Source organism: Suricata suricatta, chromosome 11, assembly GCF_006229205.1.
Source record: "Suricata suricatta isolate VVHF042 chromosome 11, meerkat_22Aug2017_6uvM2_HiC, whole genome shotgun sequence".
Taxonomy (NCBI): domain Eukaryota; kingdom Metazoa; phylum Chordata; class Mammalia; order Carnivora; family Herpestidae; genus Suricata; species Suricata suricatta.
Window position 1 is genome coordinate 35,974,091 of NC_043710.1, and position 21,582 is coordinate 35,995,672.

Genomic DNA, 21,582 nt, shown 5'->3' on the forward strand with positions numbered 1-21,582 from the left:
ATAATAGTAATATACTTCAAAAATATGTACAATTAGCAAGGGGATTCAACAATACTCTCCCAGCAATACAGAAGAATTAAATTCTGAATTCTAGAAAAAAGATAGCAGGGTAGATAATATATTTTATAATACATAAAGTTCTTTGTTTTGCCTAATCAACAAAACAGGCTATATAAAGCATTTAGAATGCATCTGGCATACAAGTAAATACCTAATCCTAATAAATATTATAATTTTTATCACTATCATAATATAGTCAGGCAAACACATTATATATACCCTTTCTGTATAGTAGGCACTACTGATTATGCAACTGTAATTACCTTTGCAATCCAAATATCTTTAAAGTAAAAATGATATAAGGAATACACTACTATGTGGTTGAGACTTAAATATATTATAAAAAGCTGTGGGTCCTTTTTAGAGGACCAGCCTTGTGAATAACATAGTTGTATTTGAAGGCCGTGCCCTAGGGAGGCAGCTTTGAGAGGAATGCATTATGTGTTTGGGAGCTGGGACTTCAAACTGTTTATCATACTACTTACTGAGGCCTTAAACTCTCTAAGACTTTGTATTTTCATCTGTAACAAGAAGATATAAGCAATTTCAAAACCAGCTGCAAGGTGGAGAGTATCTAGTGAAACACTGTATATAAAGCACATGCTGAAATGGCTGGTACATATGATACTTGTTACATTTTAGTCCTCTTTCCTTTAAAGATTTTCCAGTCATTCCTTATATCATAATTTCCAAATGGAACTTGAAGATAAAAATGAGTATAAATACAGTATTTCTTATCAATACTTTAATATATATGGGTTTTTAACTCTGGCAGATGGTAGACAGTTTTCATTTCAATGTAATTCTATGTGACATTTTATTTTTTTAATTTGCTTCAGTTGATAATGTCTTTCCTGAAGTATGTTTTCATGACCTCCTTGCCCAGGATGAGCCTCTGGGAGCGGGTAAGGGCAAGAAAGGGAACCTTTCCATGGCCGGAAACATTTTAGAAATTATTACATAATATATCTCACTGTAGGAATTAATAGATCACAAGAGTATATTCAACATTCAAGGAAATCCTAGAAAATCTCAGATAAAAAATTTCGTATTGCTTTGTGGTAAAGAGTGTAAATTTGGGAGTTAGGCCTGTGATTGCCACTTTTAATGTTCATTAACTTATCCATTTGGGAAGTTGCTCAACCTCCATGTTTCAGTTTCCTCATCTGTAAAATAAGAATGGCAACAGTATGTTTCCACACCAGGAGGAGAGGTTAAAATGATATCTACCATGTGCTCAGACAGAGGCCAACAGAGTCAGTTCAGTCATGGATGTTGTATATTCATTAGAGCCATTTACATCTATTTCATGCACTGGCAGAGATCAGATTTTCATATTGGACCATTTGCATGTCACTGAAATTTGAGCCTTAAAAGGAAAGGATATCAAATGATTAAAGGTTTAATGACTAGAAGACAGAAAACTGTGTATATGGCTCCCTGATGGCATCTGCAAAGAGAAGGGACGTTATTCAGATGTTTGCATGTTTCCTAGCACTAACCCAAAACAATTTGAGTCAGTTTTCAAAATGGAGGTATAAAATAGTAACGAAAATTAAGAAAAGTGGGAGCTTCATCCAAGGAAACAATATGCTGCAAGTTCACAGCAAAATGCAAAGTCGTCCCTCATCTAAGTAACAGCACGATTCCAATAAATCTCTGTACCCTTTTCCAGAAGATGGGAAGCTTAGCCAAAGACCAGAAAAATGAGCTAATTAACTGGACGCCTTTTAGAAGTCTCTTTATTTATTCTCAAATTGGCAATTATATCAGGTTGCTGACTTTTCTTCTTTTAAAGAGTTCATATTTTTAATGTCATCATCAGAAATAAATGCAGAACAAAAAAAAATAGCTCACTCATAATTCTATGCCCTCAACAATTAAAAACCTTTTGATTATTCCTCTTCCCTTTAAGTCTTAATCAGAACTATATATACTTTCTATATTATATATATATAATATATAAATATTTTGGAGAGATATTTTATATGTAAATACAGTTTCAAAATCTGGGTTATTTTCTACTTAACACTATATCTTCAGTATTTCCCCACAATGATACATAGTAGTTTCCAAAGTGATCATTTCTAGTATCTGAATGGTTATATTTTTTCCATGATCAGACATGAATCATGGAAATCATGAATCAGACTGATTTCTAATTGTGTTGTTGTACAACAAATCTCTTCCTTCATACAGTTCTATCTTTTAGATTAGAGGTTTCAAGCTTTCGCACACATCAGAATTACACGATGGCTTGTTAAAACACAGATGACCAGCCGCCACCTCAAGTGAGGCCCAAGAAATTGCAATTCCCACAAGCTCCCAGATGATACCAATGGTGGGAGATCACTTTTTTTTTATTGTAGTCTTTCTTTTTTGTTTTAAAGTAAGCTCTATGCCCAACATGGGGCTTAAATTCATGACTCCAAATCAAGAGTTGCATGCCCTATTGACTGAGCCAACCATGCACCCAGCAGGGAGATCACTTTAAAAGTTATTGTCATTTGTATAGAATATTATGATCATTGAACTGGGATTGACAAATCAACTAGTATATTTTTATGGCATCTAACAAATATTTCGGAAAACCTTTCCTACAAGCTTATACTGACTTATACTGCCACCTGACTTCTTGATACTAGAAACCTGGGTAGAAACAAAGTAACTGAATGAATTAAAACAATGGAAAATGTGTATGTTTCTCCTCCTCAAATCACAACTTCAGGCCTCCAATCCACATATTTGTATTTCAGACATACATATAGCATGACCAAATGGTAAGATCCAAACATCTGTTACCACAGAAGTCAACAAGGAGCTTTTTAGATTCATTGTTTAATTTCATAAGTCAGTGAAAGGTAACTGATATGCCTTGGAGGAGAGAAAGCACTCAGGCTGCTTGTCCATCAGTTGTTCAAAAACAGTATCACCCATTGGAAGATGTAAGGCAAAAATCTGGCTTCAAGAAATTGTTTTTACATTTAGAAACAAGAGCATCCTGACTAGGGACAAGGGATTACTAGCATGCATGCCTAAAAGACACAGTCAAAAATCTCATACATTCTCCCTTGTACTAAAGGGTTCTTTAATATTTGGGTAGAAATTAATCCCCTCACCCTTAAATGAAGATCTATATGCGTGTAAACAAACATGCCCACATAAGCATACAGGTGTGTGTATGTAAGTACACATTAATAGCCAGATATGCAAAGTAGCTATTCATATATTGCTTTCTAGAAATTCACAGATAAGACATATACTTAGCAAAGACTACCTCTGCCAAAAATGTCTTCTGGGCTCTTTCTCTGTAATCTGCAAACATTTTTGTATATTTCACTCTTATTTATTGTTATTGTATCTTTTCAAATGTATAAAGAGAAGTTGTGTCCATATACATAATAATCATAAAACCATACATAGGTGAAGTGATTGGGTGTTGTCCACAAACCTTGAAATCAGTTGGCAATGAACTTGTTAACTCTGGCTTAGGCTGAGAAGAGTAGATCAAGAGTAAATGTATGAGGGACAGACTTATTAAAAGAATCTTGTATTCATGACTTTCTAAGGGGTAGAAAGCCAGCATTTTGGCAATTGTATTATCTTTAAATGCAAAATTAACAGTCTTAACATACTTAAATGACTCTAAATTATTCTTTGAAAGGACATATACATATGGTCATATGAAAATATTGAGTGGAGAGAACACTAGAGGATAAATGCTACTATGCCATGTATATTTCACTGTATATACATTTTACACAAGAATATGCTTAAATGCATTGACTTATATTACATAGTAAATGTGACCATACTTTGCAACCTCAAAGGAGATATGGCAAAGTTTCAAATATGCCCATGTCACAAGTGTAAAAAAAAGAACCACAGAACTGCAATGCAGAGACAGGGAAGCAATCACTCCCCTCGTGTGTTTGAGATTTTGACTCTAGGCACATAGTACTTAATCCTGGAGTCTAGAGCAACTTAAAGTTAAGATGTTAGCAGCAACAACCAATGGATCATTTGAAAACCAATACTCTAGGTATTTTTGAGTAGTAACTGTCAGCTCCTTACAAAAAGTGAGTGCAAAATGACAATCAATTAAACATCAGTCTACGCCACAAATCAAAAAGTATTAGCCAAAGTGCATACATATCAATGAGATCTTTTTAGCTCATCAATTCAGTGTAGAAGAAGAAATATGGAGAAAACATGTCATGAAAGGTGAATCTGCTCTTCATGGGAAATTTCAGCTCCCATACAAAATAGAATGGGAGATGAAGGGAAAGCAGAGGGGTGTTTTTAAAACCAACTGACTCCATCAGGATGGGAATGGACTCCTAGCAAGCTAAAGGACAAGAATTTCAATGAATATGTATTAATGGATAGTTTCCTTTTTGACAAATAGTTTTAGTTTCCAATAAATGCAATGGTAGTAAGTTTCCCTTTAAAAGGATTTGAAAAAAATTGGCCAATTTTAAAGTGAAACTTGTAAAAAAAAAACAAAAACAAAAACAGTATAAATTACCTGTGGACATTGCAAAAAAGAGAAAGGGAAGGACTACAGGTCATTATAACCTTGTTCTACAGCACTTGTCATAGCTGAGTGACGCCCTAACTTGCTGGGCCAGTCCGGATATGACCATATTCCAGTTAACCCTCTTGGCGCAGGCTCACTTGGAACATCAGAAGCATGAAACTGAATGTGTGCAATATGTTCTGCTTGGTTAACTGATGTTAAATTCAAATACTATCCTTCAGGACTTGACTGCAACATTTTTTCTGTAAGCAAATCTCAACTTCTCCATAAACAGTGCATGAAAAGATTTCACTGAAAGGAAACCATTTTCTGAACATAAAAAGAGAGCATCAAAAAATACCTTATCTGTCCAATACGATAAAAGTTCATGTTATTTATAAATATGGGTATTAAATTCTCAGACCATTGGCTAGATATGGAAGACCAGACACAAATAGACATATGTGATATATATTTTTGCCTGAAGATATTAGGTTACATTACAGGGAAAAGTATCTAATTCATTAACCATGTATTTGTCAACACTTACACTATAAAAAAACAATAATTACTTAAGTAAATGAAGCCCTATGTTTTCATTCCAGGCTCTAAGGCCTAATGTTCTCAAAAGCATGAGTCTCAACTGAGAAAGATCAACCTAGTAAAATGCAAATACGTTTGCAGAGATACTAAATCACTATTTTTTAATGTACTAAAACAAAAGATGGCAGCTTGGCAAAAATAAACATGTACGTAATTTTTGTAATAAAAGATTTAGAGAACAATAAGCAATTACTAAGGCAACTGTCTATATGAGCAAGTCCATTCTTCCAGATTTGTTCTCAAACCTCCAGTCACCACATAGCGTTATAATTTTTTCATTGCCATTACAAAGCAAATTAGGAATTGCTACCTGGAAATTTTCTTAAAAATCAATAAACATGGCCCTTAAGTTAGATTAAAATATAAAATGATCAACATTTTTTTGAGGATAATTATGATTAAACTCTTCAAATTACTTGCTGTACAGCCTTAAAAATTTGTCATGTGAATAATTTTCAGGCAAAACTTGAAATTAAGAAAACTTTACACTGACAAAATTGATACTGGGCCATCACTGATTTTGAATATTATTAGGAATTTTCATTGATGGCACTTGATGTACACATTCATTCTGCTCTACAAAACAGAGTAACCAGCAAGATATTTCAACTTATTCAACTGAGAGAATACAGTCCCTCTGAATCATAACTTCTGTGCTTTAGAAAATGACTAAAAAACATGGCAGAAAAATACTTATGAATTGCAAATTTCTAGGTATATGGCAGCACTATATTTTCATCTCATTTTTGAAGAGAGGAACCTTGGTCTTAGGAAAAGTCACAAACTTATTTGAGATTAAATTGTCTTGATTTTCAACAAAACAGATCAAGTGAAAGGCATGAAATGTTACTTTGAACCACTATATTAACAACCTAAAACTTCTCAGAATATCTAGTCAGATTTTTCATTAGTAAAATGGATGTTAATGATCATAAATGATTGTAAAATGGACAGAGACTGCCAGAACATTCATTGGCACACATCCATGTTTCTTCTAACCTAGGAAACTGAGAAATGGCAGTCACTATTTAACCATGCCATTGTAATGAGCTTTCATTCTTCTCACTCTGGTTCATTACCCAAACTTCTGAACCCAATTCATGTTCAAATCATTTGAGAGTTACCAGAACCAAAACGATGATCATTTCACATACTTGGAATATGGAAGACCAGGGCAGAATATTGTTTCTGTTTCCCATGGTAATTGGAGGTGGGGGTCAGTGGGGTAGTGGTGGTGGTGGTGGTTAGTTCCTTTGAAACTAAATGTACAAACAAAAAAGGAATTTGGTTTTTCTTTTTCTCATTCTACATGATCTCTATGATCTGTTTGGTGTGTGTGTTTGTATATTTGTAAAAAGAGAAAGATCATTCTATTTATTTAGCCCTCAGTAGTAATTATGTATAATAAATACATTTGAAAACATGTTCATACCTGGTATCTTCACATCCAACTGTCTACACCATAAGGGAAATTCTTGCTTAGCTACAGGTCATAATTCTCCCATATCCCCAACTCAAGCCCTGAATACTCTCAAAGAGGACAAGATATCACGTAAAAAGTAAAACTTTACCCTAATGAAGAGGATCTTTTCTCCCACTCGGTATCTTCCTTGGGACAGCCTCTCCACACAGAATTTGCTTGGGCATTTGCAGGGAGGATCTTCAGAAATTCGCTTCACCTGAAAGAGAAGAGCAAGCAAGTTCATTTTCCTTAATCAGGTTCCATTTAGACTGATTTGTTCCACAGGTTCAAAGGCCCTGAACCATTAATGTTTTTAAATTTGTTCTATATCAAACTATGGACATGATATGAGCACAGAGATCTCACATTACAGCCTAACCAAGTAAAAGTCGGGCCCTGAAGGCATTTTCTGAAGGCCAGTGACTGCGCAGAGGCATAAGTTGGATGATGACAAAAATAATGATGCTGGAGGATAATGATGAGCAAATCCCTGGGCAGTGGAGGAATAATGAGTGAGGTTCTCACTGGGGAGAATTAAAAAGATCATGTACATCGGTTGCCTAGATAAATAGATTGAAAGCAAGAACAGAATGTATGTTATGAGTGTAAAATGTCCTTACCATAATTGTAATGATATGAATTTTACAATTTTCAAAATAAATGAGGATTAAATTATTATTTCTAAAAAATGAACCTATTGTTTCATATTATTTTGGATTCTAAGATTTCCTTTAGGAAGTCATCTCTACTTTGCCCAGAGTCACCCAGAAATTCACCCCACCTCAGTAATCCTCACCTCCCAAAACCTCTCTGTGGCAGTATCTTCTAATTTGCATGTTGTTATAGAATCCATGTCTGAATATCGGAGTCCATCTCTATTTTCTCTATTTCCCTCCTCTTTAAAAAATACATAATCTAAGTGGTGTGCATACGACGCTTATAAGTACTTGTGGTTCGTAGATGATAATGGATAGTTCATGATTTTAGGAGTAAGTTTGTATTTATGTTTTCTTGACTGGAAAGCTGCCATGCTGTATCTCATAACTGTCCTCTCTCCAACTAACTAGCCAACAAAACAAACCAGAACAATAATTTCCTGTGTTTTGAACCAGTCACCGCGGAAGAATGAAAGGCTGCCATGAGCAGCCTGCATTTGAGACGCTAGATAGAACAAATTTAGATTCTAAAGGGCTTCACGTGGCCCCCCCTCCACCCTCCCTTATTCTTTCTACCACAAAAATAAGGTTCCTGGAGTTTTGTCATTCTATTTATTTTGAGAGAGAGAGAGAGAGAACAAGTGGGGGAGGGCCAGAAAGAGAGGGAGAGAGAGAGAGACAACCCCAAGCAGACTCTGCACTGACAGCATGGAGCCCCATGCAAGGGTTGAACTCATAAACTGTAAGATCATGACCTGAGCCAAAACTGAAAGTCAGATACCTAACCTACTGAGCCATAGAGGTGCCCCGGGAACTTTTACATTAAAGAAACTCAAAGAGTCCCTCAACTTAATGTCTGACTTCAATCAGCCTTCCAGTAAGTAAAAACCATGGGAAGAGTAACACATGAACAAGAAGTACAAAAATTGATCATTGTAACTACTGTATTGTAAATGACGGAAAATAATTGCATATGTTAAAAAAATAAATTGTGTTATATTAAAAAAATAAAGTGCTGTAGGAGAAAACAAAAAAAAAAAAAAACCCAAAATATGAAAAAAAAAAAAAAAAGAAGTACAAAAATTGAGTAATACAAGTGCCATTCCCTTCCATAATGAGGAACCACGTTCCGGGGTATGGTGGTGTCAATGAAATGGGCTGTTTTCAGAGTCCCTCTATGTGTTATCTTTTCCTAGATGTGTTTGTTAAGATGTGTTTAGAATAATGTACACATAGTATAATTATATATAAATTATGTTGAATTTATACCACTGCTAATTATACCATAACTTTTCACCAAAATAAGGGCTTCCATGAGAAAGGAAGAAAAGAAAGAAGACAGAGAGTAAAAAAGAGGGAGGGAGAGAGAAGGACTTTGGCCATCCAGAAGAAAATCAAACAGTGAGCATTATAAAAACACATGGCCCAAACGCTAGGAGAGCCATATTTGGCCCAGCTTCACTGCCACATGGTAACTGGACAAAACAGTAGACTGGTGTCCAAGCGGCTCTTCTGCTAAGACAAGACAATCACAATTACATATGGAAAGTATTTCTACCTTGAAGCCTTCTTGTACAGAACAAAGAAACTACTGGGATGAAATGAAGTAAAACACAAGGAACATTTTCTCAAGTGACCTGACCTTCTCCAATGTCTTCCTAGCTTTGAAAATGGACTTGCTTTTTTTTTTTTTTTTTAATCAAGGGCTTTTTTGTAATCGTGTGAGGGGTGGGGGCAGAAATGGAAGAGAAAAGGCCAGACTGTTGGTAGTGGAAATATATTGTTAAGTCAACAGTGACTGATGACATCTGTGCTTCTAATATTACCTTGGGATAAGTCAGTCTGGCAGGTGTTCTGGTTTTGGCCAGGAACTCAGCCAATTTTCTGCTGAAATAGGATTTCAAGAGGAGCCTGATTACTCAGAATTATACTATCTCTCATCCCCAGACTGAGGAAGTAGATGAAGAAGAGGAAGAAAGTAAGAATGGTTTCTTAGAACTGTATTCAATTCACTGTGTGGGAATGTGCTCACCATGAAGGAAGGCAAACAGAGAACTCAACCTAACCCCTCTGTTCTATCCCAGCTGAGTCCCTCCATCAGGACATCTGGAGAATATATTAATCTGAATGGACTCCACTGTGTTTCTCTGATGATATCTTAAAGAAGGTGGCATGAATTATCTGCATAAAGGGTCACCAATTTTTTTTCAATTTTCCACAATTTCTCTAAGGAAATGTGAGGAACCGTTGAAAGTTTCAAACTGGCAGTTACTGTTGGAACTGTTCATTGGAATAAGATATCTTAGCACACATCAACTTCACTTTCTTTTTCTTTATTCTTTTCTCTCCCCCCACCTTTTTTTCTTCTTTTGCTCTCCCTCTTTATCCTACTTCCTTTCCTTTTATTTTTGGTGAAATAACAACTTTTCCAGAGTAAAAATATCCAATATTATTAACTAAACACAGGGGTTCTGTGAGCAGTTTCTATCTTCCACCCCTATTCTACATGCATTCTGCAGCTCATGGCTTTCAACTCCCCAATGGCTCTATATGCCTTATATGCGGTGAAGCAGTTGCCATAGGAACTCTATCTATTTGATATATGAAGCTCTGATTTAAACTATTAGCGAGGCTCAGATTATTCCTGTCTTTGTTCCACTGTCCCTGAAATAAAACACAGAAATGAGAAACTATCACTTAAGCAGAATGTGAATATTTCGACTCAATTTCCCCAACGCAGAATGAAGGACACTGTAAGAGACCCTTGTGATCAAATACGTTTGGAAAATCCAGATTAAACAAGACCTTATTATAGAACTCATTACTGCCTTTGACACACCAAAGCGCTCTGCCCAACTCTAGATAGGCAAGTAAGCCGTATTTCTCAAACTAACATAACCATGGAATTGTTTTCCCCATGGGGCATCTGGCAGTGTGTCTGATTAAACATAATTTGAGAAAGGTTGGTTTCAAGACTTTTAAAACATAGTGTTCTAGCTGGCAACAATACAGAAATATCCACTTGACACATTTCCTACATTCAGTTAAAACCCCTTTATTAAATAGATGGTTAACGTTTCCAAACTCCATTTGGTAAATGTTAAAGGGGGTTTAAAGCTCTTCTGAAAGCCTCTTCCTTGTTTGCAGTGGAGCAAACAGAACCTGGGGTAGAGAGAACCACCACGGAGGGACCATCTGGCCAACTTGAAGAGCGCACCCATCCCGTTCTACTCCTCAACCGGAATATTGACAAAACTTCTCCAAGGTCCCTTCCATACTTGTTGCACCACCTTCCCCTCCTGTCACTGTTCTCCTTTACTCAAGGATGAGGGATGATCACACATGGGGAAAGCTGGTGGGAAAAAAAAAGAACCTTTCTGGCTGCATCTCCTGAGTTCGTGTAAATGGCTTCGAGTGGCAACGTCTCCGCCCTCTGCAAAGCTGCAGCACCGTTGAATAGCACACATCCCAGAACACACGGCTTTTCTTCATACATAGAAAAAGGCAGAAGCGTTTTTAAATGTTTATTACTGACATTAGTATTTTACCCAGTGTGCATGGCACTGGATAGATAGAGATGAATGAAATTTGGTCCTGTCACTGAGAATGAGACTTACACTCAGAGAAGAAGGGTGTTTATGCCCAACAAGGTACATCCTCATTAAATATACACAAAACTTTGGGGCATCAAGAACTAATTTGTCAGGCGCCTGGGTGGCTCAGTCCATTAAGCATATGACTTTGGCTCAGGTCATGATCTCATAGTTTGTGGGTTCGAGCCCCACATGGGGCTCTGTGCTAACAGCTTGGAACCTGGAGCCTGCTTCAGATTCTGTGTCTCCCTCTCTTTCTGCCCCTCCCCTGCTTGGTCTCTCTCTCTCTCCCTCTCTCTCTTTCTCAAAAATAAATAAATAAACATTACAAAAAGACTAACTTCTCATTTTGCCTGGGATAAGAAATGCCAACAAAAGTTTAGAGAGGAGGCCATACAAACTGAATTTTAAAAGATGAAAAAGGGGGCGCCTGGGTGGCTCAGTCAGTTAAGCCTCTGACTTCGGCTCAGGTCAAATCTCATGTTCATGGGTTCGAGCCCCGCGTCAGGCTCTGTGCTGACAGCCAGCTCAGAGCCTGGAGCCTGCTTCCAATTCTGTGTCTCCTTCTCTCTGCCCCTCCCCCTCTCATGCTCTGTTTCTGTATCAAAAATAAAAATAAAAATTAAAAAAAAAAAAAAGATGAAAAAGTTCTTAAATAAAAATTCAAAAGGTGAGTAAGCAAAACTACTGAGGAAAGCAAGTGAGGAAAAACACAGGGAATAAAATTTCCTTAGAAATTTGGGAATAGCAGACATGCTTATAATGGATACATCAGAATGCAAGAATAACTCCAGAGGATAAAAAGTCCACAAAAGACAAAATGGGCCAGAACATGCAGGGCTCATGTGGCATATAAATGAGTTTGGGCATTACCCTGGAATGTCACAGGGAACCCCTATATAATTTTAATCAAATCTCAGTTGCATTTTTTGCTGATCATTCTGGTAGCAGTAATGTTCAGTGAGGAAATTTTCAAGAAAAGAACAGTAAATAGTATCAAACATCAGAAAGTGGTCTCATAATTTGAGAACTAAAAAAAAAATTCATTTGGTTCAGAAATTCACTCATTAAAAGGCTACGCATTGACTTGGTCAGACCTCTGCCCATAATGCATTGGAGAAAGTAATGGAGGTCACAGCTAAGACAAAAAGGGGAAAAGAATCCAAGGGCAGTAGCTCCGAGAAATACTCAATAAGAAAGACTAAAGGAACATGTTACTCTAAAATAAGTTGAGTCAGAGAAGACTAGCTGGGAGAGAAAAAATAAATGTTCTCATCAATTTATAAATAATATACCATTATCTACTATCAGTTCAATATTTTAATTTCCTTACACAATAAAAATGAAATAATATGAGAAGTGAGCAAAGCATACGACCAAACCTAAAAACAGTTCTGTGATTGTAAAGTCCTTTTAGATAGCATTATATTAACATGCCCTGCCTAGTTTTTAATTCTTGAGTGGATTTAGGGCACCTAGGTGGCTCAGGTCATGATCTCATGTTCGTGGGGTTGAGCCCTATGTCAGAGCCTGAAGCCTGCTTCTGATTCTGTATCTCCCTCTCTCTCTGCCCCTCCCTACTCACGCTCCATCTCTCTCTGTCTCAAAAATAAATAAAACATTAAAAAAATTAGTTCTTGTGTGGATTGAACAGAAGAAAACTCAATTAAACTGGTATTGGCTAAGATAACCTGACAAGCTAAGTTTAAGCTTGCTGCCTTTAGAAATGGAAATTCTCAACCTGTCAAACTGTTGCACTTCTGTTCATCTGAATCTGGAATATAGGCCATCGTGTCACGTGGGGAAAAGCAAAAGATAAGGCAATCTCTTTTTCTGCAACCTATGGTTCAGTCAGCCATTTTCCCAGCTCTTTGCAGCTCAGACCCTAGAGAAGGAAGCCCAGCTATGGGCCAGCACTGCTTTCCAGTCCCGCCTTGCCCACATAACTGGTGTTATGGTTGGTGCTAGTTTCTAAGGACTTTGCCCATGTCGGAGACATACTTCAGTCTGACATCCCTGAGGTAACCAGGTTTTGAAAAAAATGCATCAGGACTTTCTGCATTTGCACTCAAAATAGATGTGCTGGGTGATGAATGCATGCACATCATCAAACACCCTTCTTATAACCAAGAGCCACTTTTCACAGACAACAGAGGTGGCCAGAGAGTTTTAATTTATCCAGTTTGCTGTCACCCCTGGAATCTGTTTTCTGTGATTACGAGGGTATAATGAAACTATTCCCTAATCTGCCAAAGACTGTGACTCTGGGACTTTGCTAAGTAGAGGGATGGGGAACCCAGACAGTTAGCAAAACCGGACTGGAATCTAAGTTCCTCTCCCCTCAACCGGTGACTCAATGACTTAGTTTCAGCTTCTTCAACAAGAAATGTGTCCTCCTACAACAAGAGCACTTGAAAAACAATGAAAGACCCTGGCCCTTAGCAGGTAGGCAGCAAAGGGCCATTATGTTCTCTGTGGTGTATTTGTGATCTTTTCTTTAACAAACCTCAAGATCTCATGCCTCAGGCTTCTTATCTGTGAAATAAAGAACTATGAACCAAAACTATCAAGGTTGAACTGTTTGCAAAGATAACTTTTAGGAAGCCGACTTATTCTAAAATTTTAGATACTCCTCAGTACGATTAAGTGACACTTTATTTCAAATGGCTCAGTTTTGAATTTCAGATTGGCTACTTCAACTGTTATAGGAGTACAAACTTTTTCATAGGACTTAAAACTGAATTCCAAAGGTTAGACTGATAAGAAATTGTACAGGATGAAGTTCAAAAAAGACAAAGTGCTGGTAAGACATCCAACCAGTTTTACTTACTGCATCATCCAGTAAGTTCCCCGTACTCTTTTTTCCAGAAGACTTTGATGAAGGAGAAGGTGAAGGAGAGGGGGCAGAAAGTGTTTCTTCTTGTTCAATCTCTTTTTCCAATTTTATCAACCCAGGAGGTTCCACACCATACCTTTTAAAAGACACCAGATCAATACCCACACATAACTTATAAAGATACACTTGCCATACATTGTGTTTGATCATGAACAGCATAAAACCAAATTGCTTACTTTTTAAAGCTAACTTTTTCAGAGTGCCTAGATGGCTCAGTCAGGTAAGCATCAGACTTTGGCTCGGGTCATGATCTCAACAATTTGTCAGCACAGACCCTTGAGCCTGCTTCAGATGCTGGGTCTACCTCTCTCAGCCCTCCCTGACCTACATGTGAACCCACACGCCCTCTCTCTCTCTCTCTCTCTCTCTCTCTCTCTCAAATATAAATAAACATTAAAAAAAATTTTTTAAGTAAAAAATAAAACTTTCTCTGGCATTGAAATGGTAAGTTCTTAAACTGGCATCCTTTAAAGCAGGAAAAAACACATATCTCTGATTTATATATATTTATCTATAGATACGTGTATTTTGAAAATACAAGTCTATAGATATAGATACACACATGTACATTTATGTTTAGATATGTATACACACACATGAATAGGCATCTGACATATTAGGAATAAAAATACTCCATATAATATATTGAAGCAATAACATGAATTAGCATGTAAAGTTTAGTCTTCAGCTTTTAGATTTGAGATTAATGCTGTAATTGAATTCCTATTTTGAACACAAGCTTGTTAAAGATGAAAATAGCAATCCCAAGACAAACATCCCTAGCCACTGCTAATTGTACTCCTCCTATGAGCCCAGAACAATGCACTATGGGTTATACTGTGTCATAGGTTATACTATTATAAACAACACAAGGAGGGGTGCCTGAGTGGCTCAGTCTGTTGGGTGTCCAACTTCAGCTCAGGTCATAATCTCATGGCTCATGAGTTCAAGCCCCATGTAGGTATCTGTGCTGACAGCTCAGAGTCTGAAGCCTGCTTCATATTCTGTGTCTCCCTCTCTCTGCTCCTTCCCTGCTAATGCTGTCTCTCTCTCTCTCTCCCTCAAAAATAAAATAAAATTTAACAAAATTTAAAAATAGGGGCACCTGGGTGGCTCAGTCAGCTAAGTGTCTGACTCTTGGTTTTTGGCTCAGGTCATGATCTCACAGGCATGGGATGGAGCCCCATACCAGGTTCTGTACTCACAGTGTGGGGCCTGCTTGGGATATTCTCTCTCTCTCTCTCTCTCTCTCTCTCTCTCTCGCTTTCTGCCCCTCCCTCAATCACGCTGTCTCTGTGTCTCTCAAAATAATGAAATAAACTTAAAAATTTAAAATCATGGGGTGTCTGGGTGGCTCAATTGGGTAAGCATCTGATGTCGGCTCAGGTCATGATCTCATGGTTCATGGGTTTGAGTCCCACCTCAGGCTCTGTGCTGACAGCTAGCTCAGAGCCTGGAGCCTGCTTTGGATTCTGTATCTATCTCCCTCTCTCTGAACCTCCCCTGCTCATACTGTCTGTCTCTCTGTCTCTCACTCTCTCCCAACAATAAATAAAAACATTTAAAATTTTTTTTAATTTAAAAACAACATAATGAAAGTATGTATAGTGGTATGGTGAAAGAAAATGAATAGGGAGGAAATAGAGAAGTAGTTTAGAATAACAATATATTAAAATTATGTGTTGTAAATAATCAATGCCATAGGAGTTCAAGGAAATAAGAGATGTAGTTGTTATTAGCATTCTTATCTCCCATAATTGTATTTTTCTTAGGCTAAATTTAAAATTGGTTTGGTTTCTTAGATGCATATCACTTTACCCAGAGGATGAAGACCAAAGATAATTCTGGAACTGGGGAGTTGTGAAGGACCTTTGAGATCATCTAGGTAAATACTTTTACATTTCTACTGAATAAAGAATAAAGATCCAGACAGGGTACAGAACTAGCTAGGAGCAAGACAAGAAAATCCAAATTTTTTTAGTGTAGGGATAAGGCTTTTTCTCTGAGATTTTAATCAGGTGATTCCATCCCAGAAAGGAGAGGAAAAAGTCGCTTGGAAATTTTAAAAAAATAGGTATGGATAATCTACAAAGTAAATAATCTATAGAGAGAGAATATGTAGAAGGTATGTCGACTACCTTAGAGTGACTAGTATATTAAAAAGATCATTAAATGCAAAAGCTTAAGATTATTATCCTGTTCTAATAGCTTGTTACTTTAACTAACATCATCACACGTGTTTGGTACATGTATACACTTCCTTGCTTGTAGAGGAAGCAATTCCCTGACTCTTCATGTTTTGTTCTGTCAAAGGTGTTCAATGAATTTAATTCCTGACCTCTCTCTTTCATAGTAATCTTCTGCATCAAGATGAAGGGATTTATGAAGTTGTGAAATCTAAGGATCAACTGAACATGCTTGACTCAGTTCCCCCTTCCTCTAGGGAAGAGGCTGCCTACAGAAAGGCTTCCATAGAAAATTCCACCCTGATTCATATTTGTAATTAGGGAGTTAAATTGGCTTACTTCTGGAGGTCACTTAAAGACACAAAGCATGTCTGTTAGAATGGATCTTATCAGTAATAAAGGTGATATTTGATATTCCACTTGCAAGTATTTTATTTCAATTTCTGATTCTTTTTTCAGAACTTAGAGAGCCAAGGATGGATGCTGTGTCAGCAGCTCTTTGAAAGCTGAAAACTTGGAATTTAGTACAAGACAGTTTAAGCTGCCATAACTCAACTGAACAATAGCTGTTTTGAGAAATGTCTCTAACAAACAATAACTTTTAGTTATATAAATTATTAGATAAAAGATCTAGGCACCATTTACTACATTTGTAATGTTTTCAATATATTATTCAGTTCATGGGACATAATGACAACATGCAGTAGACTGTAAATCTGTGACAGTGGAGCCCAGGGTCTGATTCACAGCACCTCCAGAAGCTAGCAGAGATCCTGGCACACAGTAGGTAGGTACTCAATAGCTACGATTTGAATGGGAAAAAAAACCCATAGTGTCATACAACAATGATTGCGGTTCCAGATATGAATTTGGTTTTATTATTGGACCTTTAATTGCATATCCCTTTAATAAAATATGTCGGTGGTAAGTGCATACATATAATTTACCAAAAGTTTTTCTAGGAGATTTAAAACCCTATACAGAACTAAACCAAATACATCTTTTTTCCCCCTTCTGCTACTTCATTAATTACACTCAACCCAACCCAGCAACTCATTACTGTTGATAAGTACCAACAATACTCACGTGGAGATCTGCGTATCATTTTCCCCTGAGGTAGCCTTGAGCTAACTGTGCCATTGATCTCGTCTTTAAATTTAGCAAATCACTTAACCTCTAGAAGTCTGGTTTCTATCAAGAAAGTAGAAATGAAAATGGCCTGCCCTAGACGTCCTATGTAGCAGTGCAGGGAGAGAGGGACAGTGTTGGAAAAGCAACTACTGCTGTCCATCTTCAGTGTACCCAGCACATTTGGGCATCTTGACATATATTATTTCTGAGCCTCATTTTAAGTTCAGTGTAAAATGGAAATTCTGAGTCCTATGTTTTAATATTGTTAGAAGGAATTTTAAAGGAGCATCCACTGTATGCTCAGTCCAGTGTCTAACACACGGCATCGCCTCTCAAAATGTGTTGATATTGACATTTCAAAGGTTGTACCACTAGGAAACTGCAGTACTAACGTACTTTGGGCAAAGCTTTTGAAAAATATCTTACACCACCAAATGAAATAATGTAAACGCATGAAAATTAAGACATAAAGCAGTATTATTACTATTGTTTACAATATTACTATTATTTGTATCCTTTACAAAAGAACTTATTACAGGCTTTATCTCAGTTTTCACCAGCAGAAATAGCTCAGTGCTGGAGAGTTGCACAGCGAGTTATAAATTCAGCTTTGCTACTAACTCACTGGATGAATTGCAGCAGGCCACCCTTTTTAATCTCCCTGGATTTCTTTAAATTCTTAGTCCATCAAGGTATAAAATTCTGTTATGTTTTAATGTTCTTAAGAGAGTAACACAAACTGGGCAGTGAAGCTAGAAGAATTTAACACACTAGAATTCACAGCCAATTAAAAGTCAGTCATAAGTAAAAACATCATATTTCAAAGTACAAATTAAGCCAATTGGAAACTATGATTTCATTTGTAATTGTTGGTGGATTCAGGCCACCTTTCAGAAATAGGCTGCATAAATTCTTTTTTCTTTCTTTCTTTCTTTCTCTTTCTTTCTTTCTTTCTTTCTTTCTTTCTTTCTTTCCTTTTCTTTCTCTTTCCTTCCTTCCTTCCTTCCTTTCTTCCTTCCTTCCTTCCTTCTTTCTCTCTTCCTCTCTTTCTTAGACCTTTTTTCCTTCTTCCCTTCCCTTTCTTCTTTTACTTTCTCTCTCTCTCTCTCTCTCCCCAAAGTAAAATAGTAAGAAATAGGTTACCAGAGTAACAACAGCCTTCACCATATCCAATACAATCTGATACAAAGTAGACTTAGTTTGAATGAAGTTGGTAACAAAGTCATACTTAGAAAACTCTGCCCAGGAGATTTTTCTTTATCTGGGAATGTTGAAAATTAGCTCTGCCACTGAACATAGAAAATCAACACTAAGCTCCAAATCTCTGCTTATATTGGCTTTTAAATACTTCAAGCTGCCTAATGTAGAGTCAGCTAGTCCCAAAATGCACACTTAAATACGATTCATTGGCTTCCTGTCTGTCTGGAGATGTCAACAGGCTGTAAATCATGACATTCCCCTGGGGCTGGGGGCCCACACCTGCAAGCCAACTTAGTCACCTAATGGGTCTTTTTTCTCTACTCTCCAAAAGGCTGCTTCGTTCTGGTTTCCATGATTAATTTTATACCACTTCACATTTCTACTTTGTGAGGTTTTCACAAATCTATACTGTTCTCTATTCTTTGCGTTTTTTTTTTTTCCTACAAGATTTCAGAGTTTTGGAAGAGAGAGTTTTATTGCTTTCACACTGAATAAGGGTCAAACTAAAGATAGCAAGAAAATTGAAGGCATTAAAACCTTCTGTACACTCCAGTGACTGGAGAGGAGAGTGAGTAATGAAAGGGTAATGACTGGTTTTGTCTCATTGAAAAAACAATGCAAAGTGCTAGGAAAAGGCTCTTCTGGCTAAGGACTTTATGAAGAGGTTCTAGGAATGGGTTTTTTATTTTTCTGTCATGTGACCCAATTTCTGAGATTAGTCCAGATGACATAATTGAGCTTCCAAACTGAGTCCTGAACTAGAGAATTCATTCAAACTATTAGCAGACTAGAATCTTCAAACAAAAGACATCTGGGGCCTATTTCACTATAGTTAGAGGGACGCATTTTTAAAACTCCCCCTTTTTAGGGCCGATATATCAGTTTAGAGATCAACAGATAAGTTTATAGCTAACAGATAGTTTACATAGTTTACAGATTGTTGCAAGATAGTTTTGCCCCATTTTTATTCTATTTCAAAGTAATTTAAAGATAGATTTACATTTGGAAGGAAATTTCACCTACGTGAACACATGTGATGTTCTTAGCAGTCAGAGTTGAGTGCTTTAAATAGGATACGTTAATTAATAAATTTTGTATAAGAGTATTTTTATTTTAAGCAACATTTCGTTAGGCCAGGGATTGAAATAGGAAACTAATAAAAACATTCACCAAGTATATTTCTTTCAAATGGTCATAAATTGTGTTCAAAATTAAGGAAGTACTCAAAAATAAAAATATAAAAAGCTCCACTAAGCCGTTAATTATTGATTATGGCCCCAAACCAAAATATCAAAAAATTTTAACTTTCAGCATAAAGCTAATCTTAATTCTGCAGTCTAAAAGGTTGTATTCTTAGGAATATTTTTCAGCAATGGACATCAAAGCATTGTCATTAAGCGAGATCTTCCAGGTTTTATTGACCTGTTTTTTGCTGAGTGTTTTACTTTTCAAAAGAAAAACATGAATATTTTACACTCAGAAACTGACTTGGTTTCTGAAATATTAACAGTGGGATTTCACTCTCCAGCGATGATAGCTCTATTTAGCTGAAAATAAAAGGAAGTTTTACCCATGAGAACAAAAATAAGTGGTCTCATTCTCCCATCTCAGAACTCAGAGAAGCCCAGCTCCAAAGGGGCTTTGCTGAGTGTTCCCAGGCAAAAGAACATGACAGAGAATCAGAAGCATCTTGAGAATCATATCTGAAGTGATATTGATGCTTTTAAGATAACATCTGTGTAATTTTAAGAAGTAAATGTTCACAATCAAATACAAAAAAAAATACCCCATCATCTTTCAGTGATTTTTTTTAAATGCACACAAACTCACAAGATTGTACTGGAGACTTTGTTATGGTCACCACTCATTTACTGTGTGTGTAAATTAATGTCTTGATTTTCTTTAATGTCTTAATTTTTAAGAGCAAAGCTGCCAGTTTTGGCTAAAGCTGCCTTAACTCAATAATTTACGTAATCCTCTGTGGAGGAGTGGAGAGAGGAGGAACCACAAAATAAAGACATAGACATAGGTTTTAATGTGTCTACAGAAAAATTTAAGAGTAAAATTAGATCAGGAGGATGAATTTTCCTTTTCTTCTCTTTAACTAATATGCTTCAACTCAGGGCTTAGGTAATGAGATTTGGGTTTTTTGGGCTGTTGTCTGTAAAGGACAACTGAACTTCCATTAAAATTTAAAAAAAAGATCTTCAAATATGTACAGATAGAAACTCAGGCATATATTTATGTTTGTGTATTTTTTTATTTTTTAATGTTTTTATTTATTTTTGAGAGAGAGAGAGAGAACATGAGAGAACGAAGAGAGAGGGAGACACAGAATCTAAAGAAGGCTCCAGGCTCTGAGTTGTCAGCACAGAGCCTGATGCAGGGCTCAAATCCAGGAACCGTAAGATCATGACTTGAGCCGACTGAGCAACCCAGATGACCTGTTTATACATTTATATTTAAATGTTCAATCTATCCAGTTGGTATTTGACTGGTTTACCTTATCCTCACCCAACAAAAGTAACACCTTGAATAACCTCAACAAATTTCCGGTTTTCAATGTAGGTGTGCAATACTTCACATCATTCAAATAGGTAAATAAGATAAAGAGCAATGTTTACAAACTGAGCACTATAACATAAAGGTTATCTTAATCCTTAGATAATTCCTTTGTGAAATTAGTGATATTTTTTGTAATGTGAATAATTACTGCTTTCGTCAGTCACATCGTCATAAATGTGGTGAGAAATGGAGCCACCCATTCTTGTCACAGATGATGATGATGATGATGCAGGATGAAAATTTGGGCGGTGATGTTTAGATTTATGGCTTGGATTGCAGTATGGCTTCAAAGATATATACTTATCTCCAAACTCATAAATCTGTATACATTAAATACATGTAGCTTTTTCTTTGTCAGTCATATGCAATAAAGTACTTTAAAGAAAAAGAAAAATGGAGCAAATCAGTCTCAATTTTAAAAAATTTAGGTGAAAAAAAAACCAACAAAACTTGATATGATCCTTCATCATGAAATTTACCATGTCATTATGATCCCCTTTCATTAAAATTAAGATTTTCATAGTTTTCTGTGACTCTATGGCAAGAGGCAATTTATGCCAGACTTGGAGATTTCAAAGGAACTTTGTCACAGGGAAGCTTGTCTTCTCCTTTGATGACTCAATCATAGTTAGAAAGTTTACTTCAGCAGAACTCTTAAACAGAATGTTCTGGGCATAAAAAGCATAATTACAAAAAATAAAATAAACCCAG

The 21,582-nt window shown here is 36.5% G+C and overlaps 1 protein-coding gene across 1 annotated transcript in view; it reads right to left on the reverse strand.

The window, feature by feature from the left end:
- Positions 1-21,582, reverse strand: part of GAS2 (growth arrest specific 2) — a 123,910-nt gene that overhangs the window by 46,386 nt on the left and 55,942 nt on the right. The window contains exons 5-6 of the mRNA XM_029957128.1: positions 13,724-13,865; positions 6,754-6,861 (exon numbers count right to left, since the gene is read on the reverse strand). Coding sequence (XP_029812988.1) covers positions 6,754-6,861; positions 13,724-13,865 — 250 coding nt within the window. The remainder of the gene's footprint in view (positions 1-6,753; positions 6,862-13,723; positions 13,866-21,582) is intronic.